The 24,436-nt window shown below is 42.0% G+C and overlaps 1 protein-coding gene across 1 annotated transcript in view; it reads left to right on the forward strand.

The window, feature by feature from the left end:
• The window catches only part of LOC145266641 (uncharacterized), a 347,925-nt gene that overhangs the window by 218,856 nt on the left and 104,633 nt on the right, over positions 1–24,436 (forward strand). The window contains exon 18 of the mRNA XM_080122566.1: positions 14,665–14,841. Within this exon, the coding sequence (XP_079978692.1) occupies positions 14,665–14,841 (177 nt within the window). The remainder of the gene's footprint in view (positions 1–14,664; positions 14,842–24,436) is intronic.

Here is a 24,436-nt window from a genome sequence, read left to right on the forward strand (position 1 = left end):
ATTTATTCAGTACTTCTGTCACTGCTACTGACTTGAACGCAGTCCCGTTGTCGGTTAACAACTCTTCCACGGGGCCTCGCTCCAAAAACACCTCATCAAAGATTGCCGCTATTTCATTGCCTGTTCCTCCACGTAGCTTCTTCCATAGAGCAAATCGCCCGGGCCCACAGTCAATCATGGTCCACCCCTGTAATGGGTGAAATCGCATGCCAGTCTCTCCCAGGTCCCACTCACCTCCAATTGGCCAGCTTCATGCGTGCTTGGAGCAGGATCAATCGACTGACATCTGTCGCATGTCCTGACCACTTGCCTCACCTGCTCTTTGGTGATCCTTGGGTCGACTTTTTTCACTAAGTACCAAGTCCTCTCTACCCCCATATGGTGCAAATTGTGCAGCTCTCGCACACCAACATCATCTAGATCCGATGCAGCAACAACATCTTTCTTTGGCAACAGCCAACTCTTCTTCACTCTCATGAGAGCATCTGCTCGGTTCTTTTCAGAAGCAACCATGTCTACGCGAAGCTTCAAACAAAACTCTTGCATCAGCTCAGCCAGCACCCCAAGCCTGCGCTTCACTAACATCTCAGCAGCCCCTCTCGTTTTTATCCTTTTTTTGCTTGAAATGAGAGACTTTAGCCAAGCAAACACCGTGGCGGAGTCTGTTTTGATGCAGATGTCACGTAGTCCCCATTTCAAGGCCAGATTGACTCCTTTTATTGTCGCGTCTAATTCCGCCACATTGATGTGGCTGACGTCATTCTTTTTCCTCAACCAGGCTGCATCTTCTGCAACTACTCCTCCAATTTCCAAAACGACCCCTGTTGCAATGCTGCTCGCATCGCACCACACGACTCCATCCAATGTTCGCGGTATGTTCCAGGTTCCCCGGACTGGGTCTTGCCGTTCTGCTTCTTTCAGGAGCTCTTCCATCATGGCGACCGTTCTTTCTCCCACCTTATCATTCCATCCTTGTTCTTCGGCGTGTCTCTTTATGTAGCTGCATGCTGGTCTAAGCCAGCTAGCAATGGAGTAATGTCCGATCAACTTTCCGCATATGGAAAAAAGTTCACGTCTGTTGAGCTCCTGCTTCAGTTGTGGGATTTCGTTTCCCCTGCGAAACTCTAGACCGCCTGACGCACCTCGTTTCAGTTTTAGGCCCAAAGCAGCCCCTTCGTCTAATTTTTCCGGCTCTTTGGCGACCAACCCGAACTTCTTCAAATGAGCTACCACCTCCTTGGCAGTTACCACAGTTTCATTCACCAGACTGTCGTCTATGTATGAGCTCACTACCCCATCTCCCTTTCCCATTCTCCAGAATCTTCCTGAGGATAGTTGACATAATCTTGGGTGCCGAATTTAACCCGAACCCTACTCGTATAAGGCAGTAGGTTTTGCCTTTGTACTTGACTAACTGATATTTCCAGAGCTTCTTGGCAACATGGAGTTGCAAATAGGCAGATTTTAGATCTACCAATGTAGATGCGCCATTCATCTGCCTCCATTCCCTAATGGTCTCACTGCACACATCTACGGTGTCGCCTCCCGTATGGCACTTAACATGGCCGTTCAGCTCTCGGAAATCCAGGACCGGTCTTACTTTCCCTTTAGTTGTTTGCAGAACGGCCATCAACGGCAAAATGCCCGACTCCACATCATCCGTCCAAGGCATCAGTATCCCTTCCTCAATCCATCGGTCGACTTCCTGCTCAAACTCCTTTCTCACCCCTCCTCTAAGCGAATTTGTGTAGCACGCCACCCTGTTTGTCAGCGATTGCACTTGATGTTTCCATGCCCACTCCACCGTCCACCGCTCTCCGTCGAATTCGGCTTGGAAGTCCTGATCTTTGATCGACAATTTTCTTTCCTCCCCGGCCTTGTTGATCCCTCTGGGAGCGTTCTCCGTCACCGCGCACTCAGCTAGTCCGAACCTCACATTGTCACATGTGATGGTAACAACATCCATTCCAATGATGGCTTGGACACCAGGCACCAGGCGATCAGTGACAATTGCATGGACCCTCATCCGACGTTCAGCAATATCAATAGTGACGGTCTTCTTCCCTCGACACTTCACTCGCGACCCATCGAATGCCACTACTTCTCCCTTCCCTTTCCATCTTCCGACCAGGGTAGTGTGCACCATGGTAGTGGTGCAGCCAGTGTCAATCAGGGCCATAATTTCCCGTCCTTCCACCGCAATCTTCTGTTTGGCCATTTGCTGCGGGTGCGCCTCTATTCTCGAATCGGGGCGGCCGCTGGCGCGTCGGCCTCCCCTCGCCAGTTTCCCGAACTTGTGCATTTTACCGCTAAATGGCCTCTTCGATTGCATTTGTAACACACTGTCCGTTGCAAGAACTTCCTGCAGTCTCTTCTCATGTGTGGTCCCCCGCATTCGAAGCATGCGATCCCCGGGTTTGGCAGATTCCTGCCCACATCCTGCTGTACCGTTGCTGTCGTTCCTCCAGGCACCGTGGGCTGGGTGCTCACTAAAAATTTCGCAGTGCTAAGCAGCTCACTCACATCCAGCGTCTCCACCCCCGGTACCTGCTGCAACCTTTTCGATATTTCTTCCGGGAACCCGGTAACAAAAGTCATCTTGACTACGTGACTCGTGGCATGTCCTCTGATGCCCGACAACTCAACCAATCTCCTTATCTCATTCGCATAGACATCCACAGATTCACCAGTCCACCTCTTCTCTTTCAACTTATTAAAGGCCTCGAAAGGCCCCTCTGCGAAAGCTTCGATCAGTCGACCCTTGATGGCGTCTGCATCACCCTGTTCCCGCTCGCTGAGCTCCAAATAGAGGGGCAGTGCGTCCCCTTCCAGAAACAGTGGTATTACTGCGGCCACATCATCCAGCTTCTGAATCCTTGCTACAAGGTCCACTTTTTTAAGCCACGCCACCACATCACCGTCACCATTAAAAGGCTTAATCATATTGCTTAAACCTGCGTTGGCCATCGCCGAAATAGCTTGACGTAAAATGGGGGGGGGTCACCTCAAATACACAAACGGAATGTTCAAGAAAGATTATCGCTACAGTCCTCTGTCTCTTCTCTCTTGGCTGGCCGGGAATCATCTCGCAGCACCCAGAAATGAACATCGTTTTATAGGTTCCATCTTCACGCACACACGAGATTATGCGAGAACGGACGAAATAAAAATGCTGGCCGCCATGTTTGTTCTTCCTTTTCTTCGCCTGTACTCACTCGCTGAGCACCCACGGTAAGACTTCTCTTTCTTGCTTCTAACCACATTAATACATAAAAAAGTTTCCTTCAAATCAATACAGCAAAATACTTACCTTTTCTTGTCAAAAAACAAATATATATATATATATATATATATATATCTATATATATATATGCAAAAAAAAATGGAAGAAGCTTGCTCCCAACAAATAAACATTAAACTCCCAGAATTCATGGAAACTGCAGTAAATGGCTGGTTTTCTATTTTGGAAGCGCAATTCCACTTGAAATCAATGTAAATATGCTACCAAACTCGTGGCTAGCTACTCCTACACCAAGCGAAATCTATCTATACAGTTTGCATCACGTATCACATCCTGGAATAAAAGCATCCCTCAGAATAGTTAAGGCTAGATTTTATATGTGGACAACCCCATCAAATAAGTACGTTTATCATGTGCATCTTGCCAACAAGCAAAGATATACAGATATTCTAAATCGCCTGTACAAAGATTCCACACCGTACACAACGATATGGTTGGACCACTACGATCCGCAAAATGCTCGAACAATCCGTACATCAGTCCATATCGGTACATTTTAACATGTATAGATCGAGCCAGTCGCTAGATAGAAGAACAATCTATATCAGATATTACAGCACAAACCGTAGCAAAAGCTTTTGTAATGCATGGATCACTCGATTTGGTGTTCCACGACATGTTATAACAGACAGAGGAACCCAATTAGAAAGCGAATTATTTCAAGAGTAATCAAAGATTATTGGGTTTTATAAACTACGAACAACAGCCTATCACTCACAATGCAACGGTACCATAGGGAGTGCTCATAGAATCATTAAAGCAGCTATCATGTCCAGAAAGGAATCTTGGATTTCAGCACTCTACTAATAATTCTCTTGGAATTCGGAGTGTGCCCAACTGTTTCAACTTTACCCCTTTTTATGCACAGGTGCACATATGTTGGTGTCACAGCTAATGATTGATACGGAAAACACCGAATCGAGTACACAAAATATTACAAGAGAACTACACAAAACTATGGCTAAATTTTATTTGAGAGACTTTCAAACAGAACAAGATCAGCAAAAATACATACGTGCGAGATCAACTTCAAACTTGTTCAAAAGTGTGGATTAGAATCGACTGAGTTCGAAAACTGCTAGAAGCACCCTGTTCAGGTCCTTACACCGTGATCGAACGAACACCAAAATATTTCTTGGTAGATATTAATCAAAACACACACACAAGTTTTGATAGATCGTTTGAAACCATACATTAAAACATACACAACATCCAACTACCAATACAAATAAGAAATCTCACATTGAAAATAAACATACACATGATAGAACTACAAATACAAATGACAAGCCTGAAAGTTTACTTCCCAAAAAAGTACAGGAACACAAAACGAAAACTTCAGATAGAACAGTGAGATGGAGAAAAGACAACAAATTTGTTTACTATTAATCAAGATGAGCAATCAGGTAAAGAAAAGAACGATAATAATGATAATAGTAAAAGGCTAAAATAAAATTTTTAAAAACTCCGTTATTTTGCGGGGGAACAGTGTGACGACATCAGAAATAAAACAGTTTATTCTATCACACAAAAATACGGAAAGCTATTTTCGTATTCAAAAATCAAGAATTGATAGCTTTACTTCTCCCCCCCCCTCTCTCTCTCTCTCTCTCTCTCTCTCTCTCTGACACACGCAAGAAGATGCGAAAGACACGTGTGAGTTTTCTCTGTAGACAAGTTGGCAATAAATAATAAAATTAAATGCTAATATTCGTTATGTTAATTCTTCACACTTCTTTGGAAAAATATTCAATAAACGTAATAGTACGAAGTGTGTTCATAACTTATATAAATCGATTTTATTTGGTTTTAAAGAACCCTTAACATTTTAAGATATTTTTAAATATATAATTTTGGGGTAGGGGTCGCCGCTTTTTTAAATGGCTCTTGGACAACGAGCTATTTTCAATCGATATTTATTCAATAATTGCCCTAAATTTATATGTGCAACTAACACTTCATTCTTACTTCTAAAATAATTTTGTTAATAGTGAGTTCGAAAATATCGCCCCAAAAAGTTGACTATCGTTGGGGGAGGGTACTTTAAATGTAGATATAATTTCGGTAGTAAGACAAAGCGGCTCCAAGAAAATAAAACTTACCTATTCGTTTGAACTGTGAACTCCCGGAAAACGTCATCTAGATATTTGGCAAGTAAATGCGAAAAAAATACTTGAACATATGATCGGGATCCAGCCGGCATTTGGCGACTATAATAAATACTTAACTCTAAGCATAACAAAATGATAACGGCAGAATCAAAGAAAATTTGATGCTAAAAGTTTTTCACACGGAAGCCTTAAAATTCACACATTCATTTAAAAAATTTATCCATTCCTTGTTATATTTTTAAAATGCTGTGTAAGGACTAGACAAAAACCTACCGGACAAAAGCTAACTGTGTGAACTTACACGTAACCTTACACGACCTTAAACCTCTGATCGCGGCCCAGTTATGATCTTAACCCTGGGTCGATGCCCAATTATGACTATCCTAGTCACCGGGTAATTAATTATGTCGACTGGGCAACCAGGTCTGCCAACCGTTGGTACGTCGCGTCACCCAGTGAGTCCTCGTCAAGGCATTGGAGGACTCTTCTCGGTTGCACGGTCCTCAAGGCCTGTTCTTCTTGATCGTCTAGTTGGTCGTCCTGTTGACTGGGTGTTCGTTGACGAGAACGGGGTCACAAGTGGCAAGTAAAAGAAATAAAGTTACATGGAACAACAGCACATCAGCAAACAAACTCCGGAGGTTGGTTGATATATAATGTATTTGGGAAATTCATAAATGATTATCTACAGACGTATGTACATTGAAGATTAAATGGAAGCAAACAATTAGATTTGTGAATGAGCTTCTTGTTGTTGAAATACTCAGTCGGAGTCGCGGACCGTTGTAATTATCGTTAAGGTGTTCTGGCTGGTCTTTTCCTAGGTCCTCTGAATTCTATTAAGTTGCAAATTGAGCTCTCTGGCGACTAGCGAGGGGGAGAGAGAAGTTGGGTGGCTGGATTCCTCTACCGAGACCTTTTCTCTGTCTCTCTAAAGACCTCTCTCTCTCTTCTCTCTTCTTCTATCTCTTTCTATCTAATTAAATCGAGTTTTACAGATCTTATATAGTAAAACCCTTGAATAATGACGACGCCTACGTTCGTCTTCGACCAATCAAATTGATTGATAACAATCCACCTGATTCCTTCTCATTGGTCAATGTGGCCTGTGGCAGGTATTATTTTTCCGCCCCCAATTTCCAAAATCAAATTGACTCCTCCCCAACTTCCCTGACCCCGCCTTCTCGATAATGGTTTTTTTCCATATTATCAACTGATAATCAGAGGAAATATTATTTTTAGCTTGTAATAGATCACCAGCTTTCATATATTTAAAAATATCCGTTTGATCTTCTTTCCCCTTTGAATTATTTGTTTTGTAAAAACATCCGTGTGATTTAAAAAAAAAAATATTCTTTACATGTCAGAATTCCCCTTAGCGCCCAAAACAATTTGCCAAAAGACATTTTTAGATAAGTCATATTGAAAAACAATTCATGTCGAACCTTGGGCTGACGTCATTAATTCTTTTATCAGGCCTGATCTGTTTCGTGTGTGTGTGTGTGTGTTTCTCAGATCAAAAACGATCCGACATTTCACCTGTCAAACAACACATTTCAAGCCGACCGACATTTCAAATCTCTGTTTCGGAATATTTTGTGTTGGTTCGTTTAGTTCAAACGCGAGCGTATTTTGGTAAAAAAATGTTTTAAATAATCTTTCGCTTTGAAGTTTAGCATGCGATTTCTATTTTTATCCCCCGACCGTATGGTATCTCAACAACAAGATTTTGACACACAAAAATATTAACTAAAAAAAAATGATTTTTCTGTAACCGGTGTTCGCCCGGGATTGAATATTACATTTAACACAAAAAACGTCACATCGACCTACTGATCTGATGTGGCCCCTCTTTGGTGTTACAATCGCCCCACCCCATGGGGCAGCGCACTCCACAGGAGGACGACGCCCCATGTCTTTAACACCCAAAGAGATTCTCCCAACTAATAATACAATTATGGCCTACTCTGAAAGCGAGAATTAATGGCAGAATTACATGCAAAACAAACAACAAAAAATTCATGTCATGCAGAAGTGGAAAGTTCATAGTTTCGGATAAATGGCTACTGCCTTAACTCAGAGTGTTCAATAACACAGTTCGTGGTGGTGCTTTCATAAGCACAAAGTTCGTTTGTACAACAAAAAAAAAATTATGAAAAAATTTTTTTTTTTTTCCTTTTTGGGGTATTAAGCATGCAAGTAAGTCCTACATTTGAAATCACTAAATAATGTTAAAAATATTCAATAGGTTCAACTTCTTGACGTAAGGGTGGAGTTGGGGCAGGTTCCTCGCCGCTCGTCTGTAGCTTCGCCAGGTTAATGCGGACCCTTTGTGATTCCTGACCAGGGCTGCTCCTTTCAGGGCCATGGGCTACCAAGAGGCATCTTGAACACTCACTTCCACTCATCCACTTCTTCAAACAACACATCACTACCATCACTAATACTACTATAACCCCTACTCCACCCGTCAAAACCCCCACCATTACCCACTTAGGAGGGTCGCTCGTTAATTCTTGCTCAATTATGTGGTCCAACTGACGTTGTAAGCTATCTACATTGACGTCCTCAGTGGCTTTTAACAACTCGGGAAGTTTTACCCTTGTTTGTAATTTAGCCTTCCTAATTAGGGGGTCCCATAAACTGGCGAGATTAGTGAAATAGGTGTTCACCCTTTCTAGCCCTGGTATCTCGTTAAGGTACCTCTGTTCCGACTGATAGAAGGCAGGCAATACCACACTCTTACCATAAGCTCCACACCCCTTCTCCAAATCCACCAATGTCATAGGGGAAGACACCTTAACGGAGCCAGAGGGCGCATCTCCACGCACCCTCGACATCTCGAATTCTCTCTAGGTGGCCACTGCCCAAGTGCCGTCTGTCACTCGTATGGCCAGGGGCAATAAGTTCTTAGTCGCGATTTCGACCCGGCACACCTGGTTGATTTTATTCTCTTCTCGCTGGTACAACGCCAGCACACACAACTCGTGATCTCCTGTTACATATATCGGGCTCGCTGATTGACAAGTGCCCAGCCCATTACTCTGGCATTTCTCAGCCTCCTCTTTATCCAATAGCATAAACCTGTCCCTAGCCATATTAAAAGCTTTAATTTCTGACTCTACACGATATTTGGCCACCACACTCAATTTAGGAGCGGCCATCGGATATGGAACAAATAGGGGGATGGCTTGGTAGATTTCATATTTGCTATTTCTATCCCACAGAGGGAGAGAAACAAACACTAAGATCTTCTTATCTTCTAATCGTGCACTACAGCCGAGTGACTGATAGTATTTCCATAGTTCCGTCTCGGGGTCCATAGGCAGCCCCAGACGGCTGGGCAACTTCCGTTCTATGTCCTCCAACACTTCCTTCAAGTGCTCTGGAGCTATAACGCTGGGAGCCAGATGTCCCAACGCCAGTGCATCCAACTGCACTCTGAGGTGTGCCGTCCACAAGGTTAATGCTTGCTCTGTCTGCTTTAGGTGACTCAAGAAATTTGATACCCGGAGATAGTGTTGCAAAAACATCTCTCCCATAGACACCTCAGACTCTATCTTCCGGGAGACGTTAACCACTTCTTCCTGTAAGAGTTCAAATTGTTCGATAATGGTGGTCACTGCCACTCGATTTTCAGTTACTGCCCTGCTCGTTATGGTGAGTATGGAGAGCCCTTCTTTATTCACTTGGGCTAATGTCTTCTGCCCGTTTTCCACGGCTCTCAGCCTCTGTCGGATACGGTCGACATCTTCCTCAGCGACCACACCGAACAGAGCTCCCAGAGCCTTACCTATGATGGGTATTACTGCCCGTCTATATCGCCCTCCAAGTCTACTTATTCTTCCTAGATAATTTCGTTGACTCATCCACCCGCGTTTTAAGTACCGTACTTCCTCTTCCAAAGGCTGTAAGATTCGGAGATACTCCTCCTGGTTCCCATAAGTAGCCACCAGGCGTTGTCTCGCCGAATCGAACTGATCAATCCCTCTCATGAATTCTTGGCCCACTCGCTCCCCAGGTCCTAAATCGCTAACTAGCGTCACTAACCACTTCGACTGAGAGATCATCACCTCGCTAGTCTTTTTAAGGATAACCCTTTTCCGATTCTAAGGGCTCTTGCCGTCATCACCAGTATCGTCATTGTCATCAGGTACGTCATCCCGAGTCGAGTCATACCTGAAAATAGAGGAAACAGATCCTCTTTAGGTTACCATATTCTACCAGATTGATATGTTTAACATTAAAGTCAAGGGCGATTTCGGTAACTTCTTTTCTTTTTCCCTACCACTTCTCCATCACATTAACTCGCCCCCAACTCTATTCTCTACACTGGCTTCGTGATACGTCTTTGAGGAAGCTCCGTCTCACACAGATGCCCGAACATCACGGAGTCCGGCGCCGGAACGCCCCTTCCATCGGCAGCGACCTAGCCAGACAGGGCCCTTGCCCAGCCATGCCGCCTCACCGACAAACGTAGACGGTCCAACCCCGAACAACCCCCGATGCCGATCGCCTTCCTCGTAGTTGCACCGCTAGCCAAAGGGCACCCTCTTATCAGAGGTCCCCCCTGTATTCAGCCACCGCCGCAGACATAGGGGCCGGTAACAACAGGCCCCCTTGGGACTCGTCCGTTCTCAGCACTTTCTCTCTTGGAATCGCCCAGGGCGGCGCCCCACACCTGGTGGGACACCCTTTCGTTACGTGTCCATCAGGGTGGTAGGTGAAGCATAACCACTCACCTCTGTCGGGAGTCGGTTGAGAGCGGCCATGTTGGGGCTCCTTAGCTCCCTTGTTTGGCCTTGTACCTCTCTTCTGGGGCTGCACTGAAAGATTCTCTGCATTGCTCCCCAGCTCCGCATCCCCCGCTGCTCTGCACCATCTGGTCTTATGACCGAACTGCCCGCATTTACTAAAGCTCGGTCCCAACGAGCGAGGTGGTCTCCCATACCTCGTGGGGCACTCTACAGCTCTTCAACCTGGCAGGTCCAACAGACCAAGCCATATCTGCCAGGAGTGGGTTTGTAAAACCCATGCGCAAGGCTCCAATCCCTTCGGTTGGGGTCAGCCTCTGCCTCCCAATCCTCCACGTCCTCCCCCCCTGTGTTGGACGTCTGGGACTTCCTTCTTCCGACCTTCTTCTGGGTCGAGTGTGGGCTGGGGTGGGGCTTCGGTGCTCACCTCTCCTAGCACCTCGGCCAGTTCTACCACCTCCTCAGCCGCCTCCTGTAGGAGTCTGAGCAACTCCCTCATCGGTAGTCCCAATACCCTCTCAGTCACCGTCGCCACCCTCTCTGGTTGGACGTCTGGGACTTCCTTCTTCCGTCCTTCTCCCAGGGCGCTATCCGAAACCACCCCAGTCTCTGTTGCCACCCTCTCTACTCCCCCTAAAGTCTCACTCTTACTCTTGCCCGTTTCAGACATTCTTTGTTTTTAAATGGATCAATCAGGAATCTGCCTGTCTATCACTTTCTCTCTGTTTTCAAAATTAATGCCTCCAGGCGCCCCCAAACCACTGCAAGAAAAACCCAAGTCAAAAAATCACAAGAAAAATAAGAGGGTCTCACCTATATCCCGCTTTGCTTCAGGTTCCGAGGGTCGAGTTCCCGTAGTTCGAGGTCTGTAGATATATGCTCAAAAAGTTTCTATTGTTCAATGTCGTAGTTTGCGATTTTTTTTTCTTCAAGACGTTGTGCCGTGGTAGTTTTTGGTGTTGATTGGTTCTCTCCTCCTAAGATGCTGTGTGGTCGTAGTTTTTTTTCTGGGTTGATTCACTCCTTCAATTTCAATGACGTTGTGTCGTAGTTTATGATTTCCTCTCCTTAACAGACGTTGTGCCGTGGTTTTTTCTTCTGATCCTTCTCTCCGGTTGATGTGCCGGAGAAACCTTTCAGGGTCAGGATCCTGGTCACGGCAGCAAATCTGACCTTACACGTGACCTTACACGACCTTAAACCTCTGATCGCGGCCCAGTTATGATCTTAACCTTGGGTCGATGCCCAATTATGACTATCCTAGTCACCGGGTAATTAATTATGTCGACTGGGCAACCAGGTCTGCCAACCGTTGGTACGTCGCGTCACCCAGTGAGTCCTCGTCAAGGCGTTGGAGGACTCTTCTCGATTGCACGGTCCTCAAGGCCTGTTCTTCTTGATCGTCTAGTTGGTCGTCCTGTTGACTGGGTGTTTGTTGACGGGAACGGGGTCACAAGTGGCAAGTAAAAGAAATAAAGTTACATGGAACAACAGCACATCAGCAAACAAACTCCGGAGGTTGGTTGATATATAATGTATTTAGGAAATTCATAAATGATTATCTACAGACGTATGTACAATTGAAGATTAAATAGAAGCAAGCAATCAGATTTGTGAATGAGATTCTTGTTGTTGAAATACTCAGTCGGAGTCGCGGACCGTTGTAATTATCGTTAAGGTGTTCTGGCTGGTCTCTTCCTAGGTCCTCTGAATTCTATTAAGTTGCAAATTGAGCTCTCTGGCGACTAGCGAGGGGGAGAGAGAAGTTGGGTGGCTGGATTCCTCTACCGAGACCTTTTCTCTGTCTCTCCAAAGACCTCTCTCTGTCTTCTCTCTTCTTCTATCTCCTTCTATCTAATTAAATCGAGTTTTACAGAGCTTATATAGTAAAACCCTTGAATAATGACGATGCCTACGTTCGTCTTCGACCAATCAAATTGATTGATAACAATCCACCTGATTCCTTCTCATTGATCAATTTGGCCTGTGGCAGGTATTATTTTTCCGCCCCCAATTTCCAAAATCAAATTGACTCCTCCCCAACTTCCCTGACCCCGCCTTCTCGATAATGGTTTTTTTCCATATTATCAACTGATAATCAGAGGAAATATTATTTTTAGCTTGTAATAGATCACCAGCTTTCATATATTTAAAAATATCCGTTTGATCTTCTTTCCCCTTTGAATTATTTGTTTTGTAAAAACATCCGTGTGATTTTTAAAAAAAAAATATTCTTTACATGTCAGAATTCCCCTTAGCGCCCAAAACAATTTGCCAAAAGACATTTTTAGATAAGTCATATTGAAAAACAATTCATGTCGAACCTTGGGCTGACGTCATTAATTCTTTTATCAGGCCTGATCTGTTTCGTGTGTGTGTGTGTGTGTGTTTCTCAGATCAAAAACGATCCGACATTTCACCTGTCAAACAACACATTTCAAGCCGACCGACATTTCAAATCTCTGTTTCGGAATATTTTGTGTTGGCTCGTTTAGTTCAAACGCGAGCGTATTTTAGTAAAAAAATGTTTTAAATAATCTTTCGCTTTGAAGTTTAGCATGCGATTTCTATTTTTATCCCCCGACCGTATGGTATCTCAACAACAAGATTTTGACACACAAAAATATTAACTAAAAATTTTTTTTTCTGTAACCGGTGTTCGCTGGGATTGAATATTACATTTAACACAAAAAACGTCCCATCGACCCTACTGATCTGATGTGGCCCCTTTTTGGTGTTACAACTGGACAAAAGCATAATTGCATAAAATGGATGCATTAAAGATTAAAAACAACACTTTTTTATATTGTATTTTTATTTAATTAGCGATATCGCTTGATATTATTTTTCCTGACAAAATATTTATTTGAATTAAAACAAGTTTTCGATATCTTGGAAATAAACTGCATTCTTGTAGAGTTTACCTAGTGAATTATCACGAAGTTTAAAGCTTTTTTTTTGTTACCTGCAAATAAACAAAATTGCATCTTATTTCGATGTTATTATGATCTATAAAATTTAGTTTTACTAAAAGTTTAAAAACAAAGATTTATCATCAGTACAAGCAATGCCAAATTAAGTTTGAATAATATTAAAAGAATCGTTTTTGGAATCGGAAATAAGACACAATTTTTCCGAGTCAGATACCCCAAAAAGTGCCGATTTTTCCGATTCCGATTAATCGTTCCAACACTAATATATATATATATATATATATATATATATATATATATAGTTATGAAAATATATATGGCAATTAAGCTACACACAAAATTCGGCGTTTCATTCTTGTGAGAATTCGTCAGGCTTATGAATAATGCATTATATATATATATATATATATATATATGATTACTTCATTTAATCACACAAATTAATATACGAATACATGTTATGCGTAAGCCTGACGAATTCTCACGATAATTAAACGCGGAATATTATGTTTAGCTTAATTGCCATATATATTTTCATAACTTACTACCTAGCTCTACTTATGTATTGAGCACTGTTGAATTAAATACTGGAAATTTACGCATAAAATAAAAATTGTATCTTCGTATATTAATTTATGTGATTAAATGAATTAATCATATATATATATATATATATATATATATATATATATATATAGTTTTAAATAAAATACTAGGCGGAAGTTTTTCGAGAGCTCTTTCGGCTATCATCTCGTCAGGAGTAAATCGATAGCAATCTAAATAATATTGTAACGAAAATAAAGAGTTCTATTGGGGAACTTATTTAATGTGCCAACGTACGGGGACATTAATTAAATTTAGTTACGTTTAAAACCGATTAAAAATGTTGGCACAACGAGGGAGAAAAAAAAAGCGGGAGAAAAAATTCAAAGTTCCCCAAAGAGAAACAATGCGTTTGATGTTTCTTTTGCCGGCACAAAGAAGGTTGACGCACCGCGATAGAGACGACCTCCAAAATCTTTAAATGGATTTTGCTGGTTATGTTGGGTGAACATCCTTGTACCTTTTGACTCGTATAAACCAGCATGTTCCATCGAAGATCAGACAAGGGAGGATGGGGTTCGGTGGTCTCCCTCCTTCTGCAGCCTTGGACTCTGCTATTGGCCAGCATTTGGTTGACAACCCGTGCTGTGCCGATAGATATAAAATAGATTGGTTCGAGGTGCTACATAGAGCGGACTCCAAAAATCATTTAAAGATTTTGGAGGCCGTCTCTATCGCGGTGCGTCAACCTTCTTTGTGCCGGAAAAAAGAAACATCAAACGCATTGTTTCTCTTTGGGGAACTTTGAATTTTTTCTCCCGCTTTTTTTTTTCTCCCTCGTTGTGCCAACATTTTTAATCGTTTTTAAACGTAAATAAATTTAATTAATGTCCCCGTACGTTGGCACATTAAATAAGTTCCCCAATAGAACCCTTTATTTTCGTTACAATATTATTTAGATTGCTATCGATTTTTTGATAACTCATTATCATTTCTATTATTTCTAAATATTTTCTTTTCAGTTTATTGTAATTTTGCTGGATATGAAATTGGTCCATCCGGAATAAAATGTATTCCATGTACTAAAGGATATTACAAGAATGTCAACGCTGAAATTCATGAACGCTGTAGCAAATGTCCAGAGGATTTTACGACTTCGGTAAATGAAGGAGCTGCCAATGTTTCAATGTGTGATTTAAGTAAGTAATTTTCGAGCGGACATTCATTGTTCACCTCCTTCTAAATATTTTAAACGGATTTTTTTTTAATTCTTACAAATACTATTTATCAAACACTAAATTTTATCTATTATATATGTATGTATATATTTGCAAGTTCGTATGTTTGCATGTCTTGCTAAAAATTAAAAAAAGAAATGCGAGCCAAAGGCCGATAAATTTTATATTTTTAGATCGCTAACCTCTCTGAAAAATAATTTCTAAAATTTAGAAAAATGATTCATTCCTTCAGGTAGAAATGCAGCAGAATCTTCTGCAGTAATTAAGGTTTAATCGTATCTTTATCGCCGCCTTCATCGTCTACGCATGCGTAGATGTCTTTACACTTTCATTCTTTTAAATGTATTAATTTCAAACGTCTTAACATGACTTATCTTTAGTTCAGTAGATAAACTGGAGACGTTGTTTTGAATGTTTTAAACTTTTGGTTTTAGTGCTTTTAATCTATGCATTTGTTATCATCACATTTATTTTGCCAAGCATGAGTATTTCCCATCATTTGAGCTTATATCCCCTTCCCGAAAAAGATCTAAAACAGTTTTATTACCCAGCACTGAGATCTGATAATTTAAATTGTCATAGTGTTTATTACTAACGACCGCATAAGTTGTGGAAATAATCTTCGTCGTTTTACACCAAATTCAAGCATTTCCATCGTTTAGGGAACAAAGTTACTTTCGGGTTATTAAGTTTGTAAGAAGTTCCACCTTATTGGCGAAAGATAGCTCCGAAGTTTTACGCGAAAGAACAAAATCCACAAATTTATTATGTTCAGCTCCCTCTAATTTGCGTAATAGCAAACGACCCTTTTTCTGGTCGGACCTAACAGTCTATACTAAATAAGTCTTTGTATCTTCTGTAGAAATGGTACATAGGATACTCTAACTTAACATCTAAATCTGACCCCCAAGATCGCCATGGGCATGGAATACGTGCCTACATCAAAAATGGCTTTCAATGTGGTAGGGATATCTCCAGAGAAGACCCTAATTCATCTTATATGTGCTTCCGGGTTGCGCTAGCTTACACCACATAATTTATATTTTCCCTCTATCGCCCCCACAACAATGCGGTTACTTTCTTTAAGAGTATATCTGGGAAAATTGACCACATCCTATCTGCTCATCCTTCAGATAACATTCGATGACGAGGGGAGGTTCTGTCATGATTTTGCCACTGGCTATGACCTCACTCAGATTGTTCACGAACCCATCCGTGTGCCCGATACCACCGGTCAGTATGCAAGCCTTCTAGACCTTTTCCTCACAACTTCCCATGAGCTATGTTCATGTTCCTTTCTATCTTCTCCAACCCGAACTGCGCGAGGTGTTCTCTCACACGGGTCGCGGGCACCACGTCTTCATTGACAAAAATGTCATCAATGTAAGCAGATGCTGCGCGGCTTATAACTTCTTCCTGAGATAGTACTTCGCTGACAATTGCTCTCATTATCAAGGGAGCCACATTCAAACCAAACCCCAGACGGGTCAGACAGTATTTTTTCCCATCGATTTCCACAGTCTGGTATGGCCACAGTGTCTCATGGACCCGGACTTGTAGGTATGCTCTTCTGAGGTCCAGTAGAGACACGTTAGCACCTTTTTGTCTCCACTCACGCAGCTTAGCCGCACAAACATCTGCGTTGGCCGTAAATGCGTCTACGTAATGATTTAGCTCCCGGTAGTCCATTACCAGGCGCACTTTGGCTTTGTTCTGCTGTATCACAGCCATCAGGGGAATAAGACCTTTGGGGGTCCCAATTTATCCTCTGGGTATGGCACGAGCCAACCATTATCTATCCAGGTGTGGAGCTCCTGCGTGTATTCTTCACGAATTTCTGCTGGCACAGGGTACTCTGACACTCGATTATGCAGCCTTTCAGGGGGGGGGGGGTCCACAGACCATTTCCACGATGCAGTCCACGTTCGGTTTTGATGGTCAAAGGTAGCAGTGAAATCTGGTTCATCGATAGAAATGGCTGCGCATTTAATACTTTTCCTGGCGCCCAGCCGCACTGATCCTGTAGGCTTGACAACGACACCTCCTAGAGCTTTTATGGCATCGATCCCTAGAAGCAAGTCAAATCCCAGTGGCTTGCCATGCACCACCAACACATCGACTCTGGCAGACACACCTTCATCGTTCCAACACCGCAGCACGCATGGGACATTCCACCGATTGTGTTGACATTTACGTTTGTTTTTCTCCAAGACCGGCACCGGTCTGCATGTAAAATTGTCCTGGAGCATCCTGTATCAATAAGCGCCAAACATCGCGTCCCGTCAACATGGATGCTTATCACCGGGAGCGTCGTGTTCACATCTTGGTTGGGAAGGAGACTGGCGCTTATGCGTCCTCCCCTTGCTCGTTTCCCGAGCAGTTCCGAGCCCAGTGTCCACTCTCACCGCAATGGTAACACCGTGTTCCACGTTTTCGACAGTCCCTTGCAAGGTGGCCTTTAACATTGCATTTGAAACAGGTCACGTTAACAGGATTATTCTGGGCCCTGTTGTTGGGTGAGCGTGTGGCCGCAACCACATCCTGATTTTGTTCGCCAGTCGTCGTCAAAATTCTTGCTCTCGACATTAGCTCCCCCATGGTCAGGGCTTTGATGTTCGGCACCTGTTGAAGAGCAATGGAGATGGTGTCAGGGAATCCAGTGACAAAAATTAATTTTGTGAGTCTCTCTGAGCTTTCTCCTGTGAATCCGGTCAATCCAACCAACTGCCTGATTTTGTTGGCGTACACATCCACACGTTCACCAGCCCATCTAACCATAGTTATTTTTCTATATGCTGCAAACGCGTAATCAGTAAATGCCTCCTTTAATCGAGCCTCAATCTGGTCTGTTTTCTTTTGATCGTCCTCCTCCATTTCCATGTAGAGGGCCAGCGCATCGCCTTCCAGGTATAAAGGTAGCAGACTCACTACGTCATCCACCTGCTGAAGTTGTGCGACAAGTCTCACTTTTTTCAGCCACGCTACAACGTCTCCCTCGCCAGAGAACGGCTTGATAATATCACTGCTTATCCGCACCTTCGCCATATTCGGGCCGAAATAGCTTGAAACAAAAATGTAGTAGGCAAAAAAAAATAAATAAATAAATGTTCTGTCAGCAACAGTACAACTTCAAAATAGTCAATATCGCCCACCTCCAGAAGAGAGGGAATTCCTGTCCGTGATAACCGTGGTAAAAGAAGACACACTCCAATCGCCAGAAACACCCACACACACAGTTTGCAGGACACTGCCGACTCGTCTCTAGCCTCCTGCTTTTATAGTGGCCGGGAATTATCCATTTGCATAATCACATGAGACAGAAACGTGATTTTCCGAGAGTTGCATGGGGTAAATGCTAATAAAAAACCCCGGACGCCATCTTGGAATTCTCTTTTTCCCCCCCCCCAACTGGTGACACAACAGACGTACCCGAGGTAAGCTCTTTTTCCCCTCATTTTAGTTATTGCTACTTCTGCTACACTAGCTTACACCACTACATTTATATTTGCCCTCTATCGCCCCCACAGCAATGCGGTTACTTTCTTTAAGAGCATATCTGAGAAAATTGACCACATCCTATCTGCTCATCCTTCGGATAACATTCGATGACGAGGGGAGGTTCTGTCATAGTTTGGCCCGATACTACCGGTCAGTATGCAAGCCTTCTAGATCTTTTCCTCACAACTTCCCATGAGCTATGTTCATGTTCCGTTCTATCTTCTCTGGAATCCTCCGACCACTCTGTTGTAGCAGTTAAGATAAAAATGAAATGTAATAAGTCTTCAGATGTACCTCTCCACCATACTGTATATCGATACTCTATGGCTGACTGGGATAGCTTCCGTACATTCATATCTGATCTACCTCGGCATTCCATGTTTAAAAAGGATGTGTCCTCTAAAGTATCAGACCTGGTTAATTGTAGGCATAGACCGATTCATACCATCCAAAAAATTCCAACAAAATCCTAACAGCCAGCCATGGTTCTCCCCAGAATGTGCTGCTGCCATCGCGCACAGAAATCACTTTTTCCATAGCTACCAACGTAATAGATGTACTGAGACTAAAGCTGCTTTCAGGACTGCCAGCTAGCACTGTAAAAGAGTAATTAAACATGCAATAGAGCTATATTCTCAGTCTGTTAAATCGAAAGTAGCTGATCAGCGGCTTGGTTCCCACCAGTTTTGGCAAATAGCAAATAGGATCCTGAACAGAAGTGTGCATTCCATCCCAACCATTATCAATGGACCTGAGGTCATCTCGTCAGCATCAGACAAGGCCAGACTATTTGCAAAAAACTTTGAAGTTAATTCTACTCTATGCGACAAAGGCCATCAACTCCCCGTATTTCCTCCTATAAGAGACAACACGCTATGCAAAATAAAAATATCTGTGTGTGAGGTCGCCAAGCTAATCAAGAAGCTTGATTCCAGTAAAGCAACTGGCCCTGACGGCATACCAGTTATAGTGCTGAAAAAGCTCCAACCAGAACTTGCCCCCATACATACAAAACTGTTTAAGCGTTGCATTAAAGAGAAGTGCTTTCCAACACCCTGGAAAGCCTCATCAGTATGCTCTGTATTTAAGAATTCAGGTGAAAAATCATCTCCCTCTCAGTACAGACCAATAAGTCTCCTGTGTGTCATGAGTAAGTTGTTGGAATCCATATTAAATAAAGAAGTAGTCAACCACCTCAACAGAAACATGCAATATGCTTTCCGCTCTGCAAGATCTACAGCAGATGTGCTAGCGATTATATCTCATAGGATTAGTGAATCTCTTGACAAAGGCTTCCTTTCCAGGGCAATTGCTCTTGACATATCAAAGGCCTTTGATAAGGTATGGCATAAAGGCCTACTTCACAAGATTTCCAGGTACAGTATTACTGGAAATTTTTTCTCAATCATTAAATCATTTCTCTCTGATAGGCTCATAAGAGTAGTGGTTGATGGGCAGAAATCAGAGGCCCACAGTATTAATGCTGGAGTCCGTCAGGGGTCCATACTGAGCCCAACTCTCTTCCTGATCTACATCAATGATCTCCCAAAACACATACTTAAATCATTCGTTGACATCTATGCTGATGACACGACCATCTACGGCAACAGATCAAAGGCCGTAAATGACAAAGTTCTCTCTAATTCTCTCTCCTCTGATCTTGAGCGCGTGGTACAATACAATGGGGAAAGAGGTGGCTGGTCACTTTTAATGCATCCAAAACCAAGCTTCTATCTTTACATCATCAACGTTCTGATCCCCATCTGGCATCAATTGAAATGGATGGCTCTCGTCTTGGGGAGGCTCCATGTTTTGACAAGCTTCTGGGTTTGACTTTACTCCTGATCTGAAATGGAACACCTGACTACAACTTGATTGTCTTCATGTCCAACATAAAGAAACTCCTGACAAACCGCCCCCTTAAGTAAGACACTCTATCAAATCTCCAATACTAATGATTACTACAATACTATCTCGTTAATTACTGTACACGCAATAACCCTTATCCCTGAGTGGCCTTCGGGCCTTCATAAGTGGTGACCCCAATGTAAAAAAAAAAAAAAATTGTCAATCGTATTCCATATAGCGTCTTGTGAAAATGTCGTATTAATGTTATGACTTGGGAAAATAATTCTTTCATGTGCTGTTGACGAACAGATAATTATTCTTGCATTTGCAGTTGATTTTCATGTTGTTTAACCTGTAGTTTTATTAGTTGTTTTGTTGTTGCTGTTGTTGTTGAATTTGTAATTCACTAGTTTTTCATTATTGTTGTTTTTCATATGTGTGTTTATCGTCTTCAAATAATTTTGCTGTTGGATTTGTAATTTTGCTAGTTGTTTTTATTGTTGTTTTTTATTTGTTGTTGTTGTTGTTGTTGTATAATTTGTAGTTTTACTTATTGTTTCAAAGCGTCCTTCTTTCATATGACTGGTAAAACTAAAGAATGTACAAATGTTTAACAAATTTTTAGTATCTTTTGAACAACTGAAAGATGGAACACTGTAATTCATTTCCCACTAGTTTTGCATTAAGCAAAAATAAAATTGTATTAAGTTGTACTTGCAGGTTTAATTTCCTGTTTTAATTCATAACCCCTTAGTAATAATACGATTTCTCCCAAAGAAAGATTTTAGATTCAAATATTAATAACTACATTTTATTTCAGTATTTAATTTATGTATTTCTGTTGTATTAAATGCTAGCTTTTTTTTCTCGTCCATAAATGTTTATTTATCTACCGAGTTGATCTTAAATATTGTATAATCAATCCATTATATTATCCTTTTCAGTCTCCCACCCCTAAATTCTGGCTTCCATCTTATAACGTCACCAACTAACTTCGGAAGAACCCCCCCCCCCCGATCCGCTTTTCTTTTATATCGTAAGTTTCTTAAAACGTGACTAGCTAAAGTTCAGAATAAAATCACGCTTTTCTTTTAACGGTTATTTAAAAAAAAATCTTCTGAACGCTATTAAAAGTTAAATTCTTCACTAGTTTGCATTTTGGAGACGGAAGTGTTTTTGAGATAAGTGATTTCAATATTAATTCGCACTTTTTATTTTTAGATTCAAATATTAATAACTACATTTTATTTCAGTATTTAATTTATGTATTTCTGTTGTATTAAATGCTAGCTTTTTTCTCGTCCAGAAATGTTTATTTATCTACCGAGTTGATTGCAAAAATAGATTCCGTAATTGTACTCATTTTTAGTTCGTGAGAGGAGAATCTATCACTATACTTTCCCTTAAACACGCCTGTCGGACTTTTATTAAGTAGAATAATTAATTATTATTTTTTTTTAATGGAGAGTAGAAAACGCATTGTGGATGCGTTATCGGCAGCTCCTGTTACTCTCGTTTCTTCTTATTTGTCCCTCAGTCCTCATTTTTTAATGAGTGATTTTTCTGACAAAGTGTAAAGAAAAAGCTGCTTTCTAGGTTGGCAGTATTTTGCGCGAACAGTTGGCAGCGATGGTGGAAATTTTCTGTTTCTATGTCTATCCTTGTAGCCATGTCACAAGTAAAGGTGCTGGAGGTAAACGTTTTGTCTGGGCTGACGTTATCCGCCTGATAGTCAGGGACCCGAACCTTGGATTAACCACTAAGGAGGCTGTCCTATCAGCAGGTGCAAAGTACTGGGGCTGCTGTATTGCCATTTTGTGAATGGATTCTGGACCATGCAGTAGTTTCTGGTGGGGCCTCTCGATGCCATACTAGTGGGTAATTGTTGCGGCTTTACCTTATCATTAGCTACAAAAAAAATCTTCGTTTCTTTTTCTCTCTTAGTTTCCCCTCTCTGTCCTGCTCTAAGTAAATCTGACGACCTAGTCCACAAATTCCAAAATTTCATCATGACAAGTTTCAATAAAAAATACACGATTAAACCCGGTTCTCCAACTTCCAACGTAGACCCCTACTACCATGTCTCCTTCTCCAACATCAGGGGTCTACGTTCTAACCTTCCAGAGGTTGAAACCCAATTACAGGAGACTAAACCAGACCTTTTATTTTTAAGTGAAACTGGCATTGGACAGGCTATTTCCCTAGAAGAGTTTTCAATTATAGGATACTCTAACTTAATTTCTAAATCTGACCCCCAAGATCGCCATGGGCATGGAATATGTGCCTATATTAAAGATAGCTTTCCATGTGGTAGGGACATCTCCAGGGAAGATCCTAACTTACCCTATATGGGCTTCCAGGTTGCTTTAGCTCACACTACTGCATTTATATTTACTCTCTATCGCCCCCACAACAGCGGAGTTACTATCTTTCAAAGCATATCTGAGAAAATTGACCAAGTCCTATCTGCTTATCCTTCAGCTAACATTCACGTATGTGGAGACTTCAATGTTCACAACGTCGAATGGTTGACCCACTCAAAAAAGACCGATGATGAGGGGAGGTTCTGTCATGATTTCTCGATTGCATATGACCTCACTCAGATTGTTCAGGAACCCACCCGTGTGCCCAACAATGACGGCCAGTATGCGAGCCTACTAGACCTTTTTCTCACAACTTGCACTGAACTATGTTCAGTTTCTGTTCTGTCTCCTCTTGGATCTTCCGACCACTCTGTTGTATCAATTAAGATAAAAATGAAATGTAATAAGTCCCTAGATGTACCTCTCCATCGTACAGTATATCGATACACTAAGGCTGACTGGGATAGCTTCCGTACATTTATACCTGATCTACCTCTGCATTCCATGTTTAAAAAGGATGTGTCCTCTATAGTATTTGACCTGACGGAATGGTTAATCGTAGGTATTGACCGTTTCATACCCTCGAAAAGGTTTCAGCAAAAACCTAACAGCCAGCCATGGTTCTCTCCAGAATGTGCTGCTGCTATTGCGCACAGAAATCATTTTTCCACTGCTTCAAACGTAATAGATGTATGGAAACTAAAGCCGCTTTCAGGACTGCCAGCAACCATTGTAAGAAAGGAATAAAGAACGCAAGAGAGTTGTATGCTCAATCTGTTAAGTCCAAAGTAGCTGAGCAGCGGCTTGGTTCCCACCAGTTTTGGCAAATAGCAAACAGAATCCTGAACAGAAGCGTGTGCTCAATCCCAACTATTATCAATGGACCTGAGGTAATCTCGTCAGCATCAGACAAAGCCAAACTCTTTGTCAAGAACTTTGCAGCTAATTCTACCCTTTGCGACCAAGGCCGCCAACCTCCAATATTTCCTCCTGTATCAGAAAATACGCTATGTGATATACGTATATCTGTACGTGATGTTGCCAAGCTAATCAAAAACCTTGATTCCAGTAAAGCAACTGACCCTGACGGTATTCCAATTATAGTACTCAAAAAACTTCAACCTGAACTAGCGCCCATACTTACAAAAGTGTTTAAACGTTGTCTTAAGGAGAATAGTTTCCCATCTCCCTGGAAAATTTCATCAGTATGCCCTGTATTTAAGAATTCAGGTGATCGCTTATCCCCCTCTCAGTACAGGCCAATAAGTCTCCTGTGCGTCATGAGTAAGTTGCTAGAATCTGTGTTAAATACAGAAATAATCAACCATCTCAACAAAAATAACCTTGGTAGTGACACTCAATATGGTTTCCGTTCTGCTAGATCTACAGCAGATGTGCTTACAGTTATATCTCATAGGATTAGCAAATCTCTCGACGGTGGCAATCTTCCTAGGGCAATTGCTCTTGACATATCTAAAGCCTTTGATAGGGTACGGCATAAAGGTTTACTTCATAAGATCGCTAGCTATGGTATAGCTGGAAAAGTCTTCTCAATTATTAAATCATTTCTTTCTGATATGTTCATAAGAGTAGTAGTTGAGGGGAAAAATCAGAAGCTCACAGCATTAATGCCGGTGTCCCTCTGGGTTCCATCCTGGGCCCAACTCTTTTCCTGATCTACATTAATGATCTTCCAAATCACATCCTTACATCATTTGTAGACATTTATGCTGACGACATTACCATTTATGGTAGCACATCTAAAACAGTAAACGACCAAGTTCTCTCCAATTCTCTTTCCTCTGATCTTGAGCACGTAGTACAATGGGGAAAGGAGTGGCTGGTTA

The sequence above is a fragment of the Euprymna scolopes genome, chromosome 41 (genome assembly GCF_053919585.1).
Source record: "Euprymna scolopes isolate OS-2025 chromosome 41, ASM5391958v1, whole genome shotgun sequence".
In the NCBI taxonomy this organism is placed as follows: Eukaryota; Metazoa; Mollusca; class Cephalopoda; order Sepiida; family Sepiolidae; genus Euprymna; species Euprymna scolopes.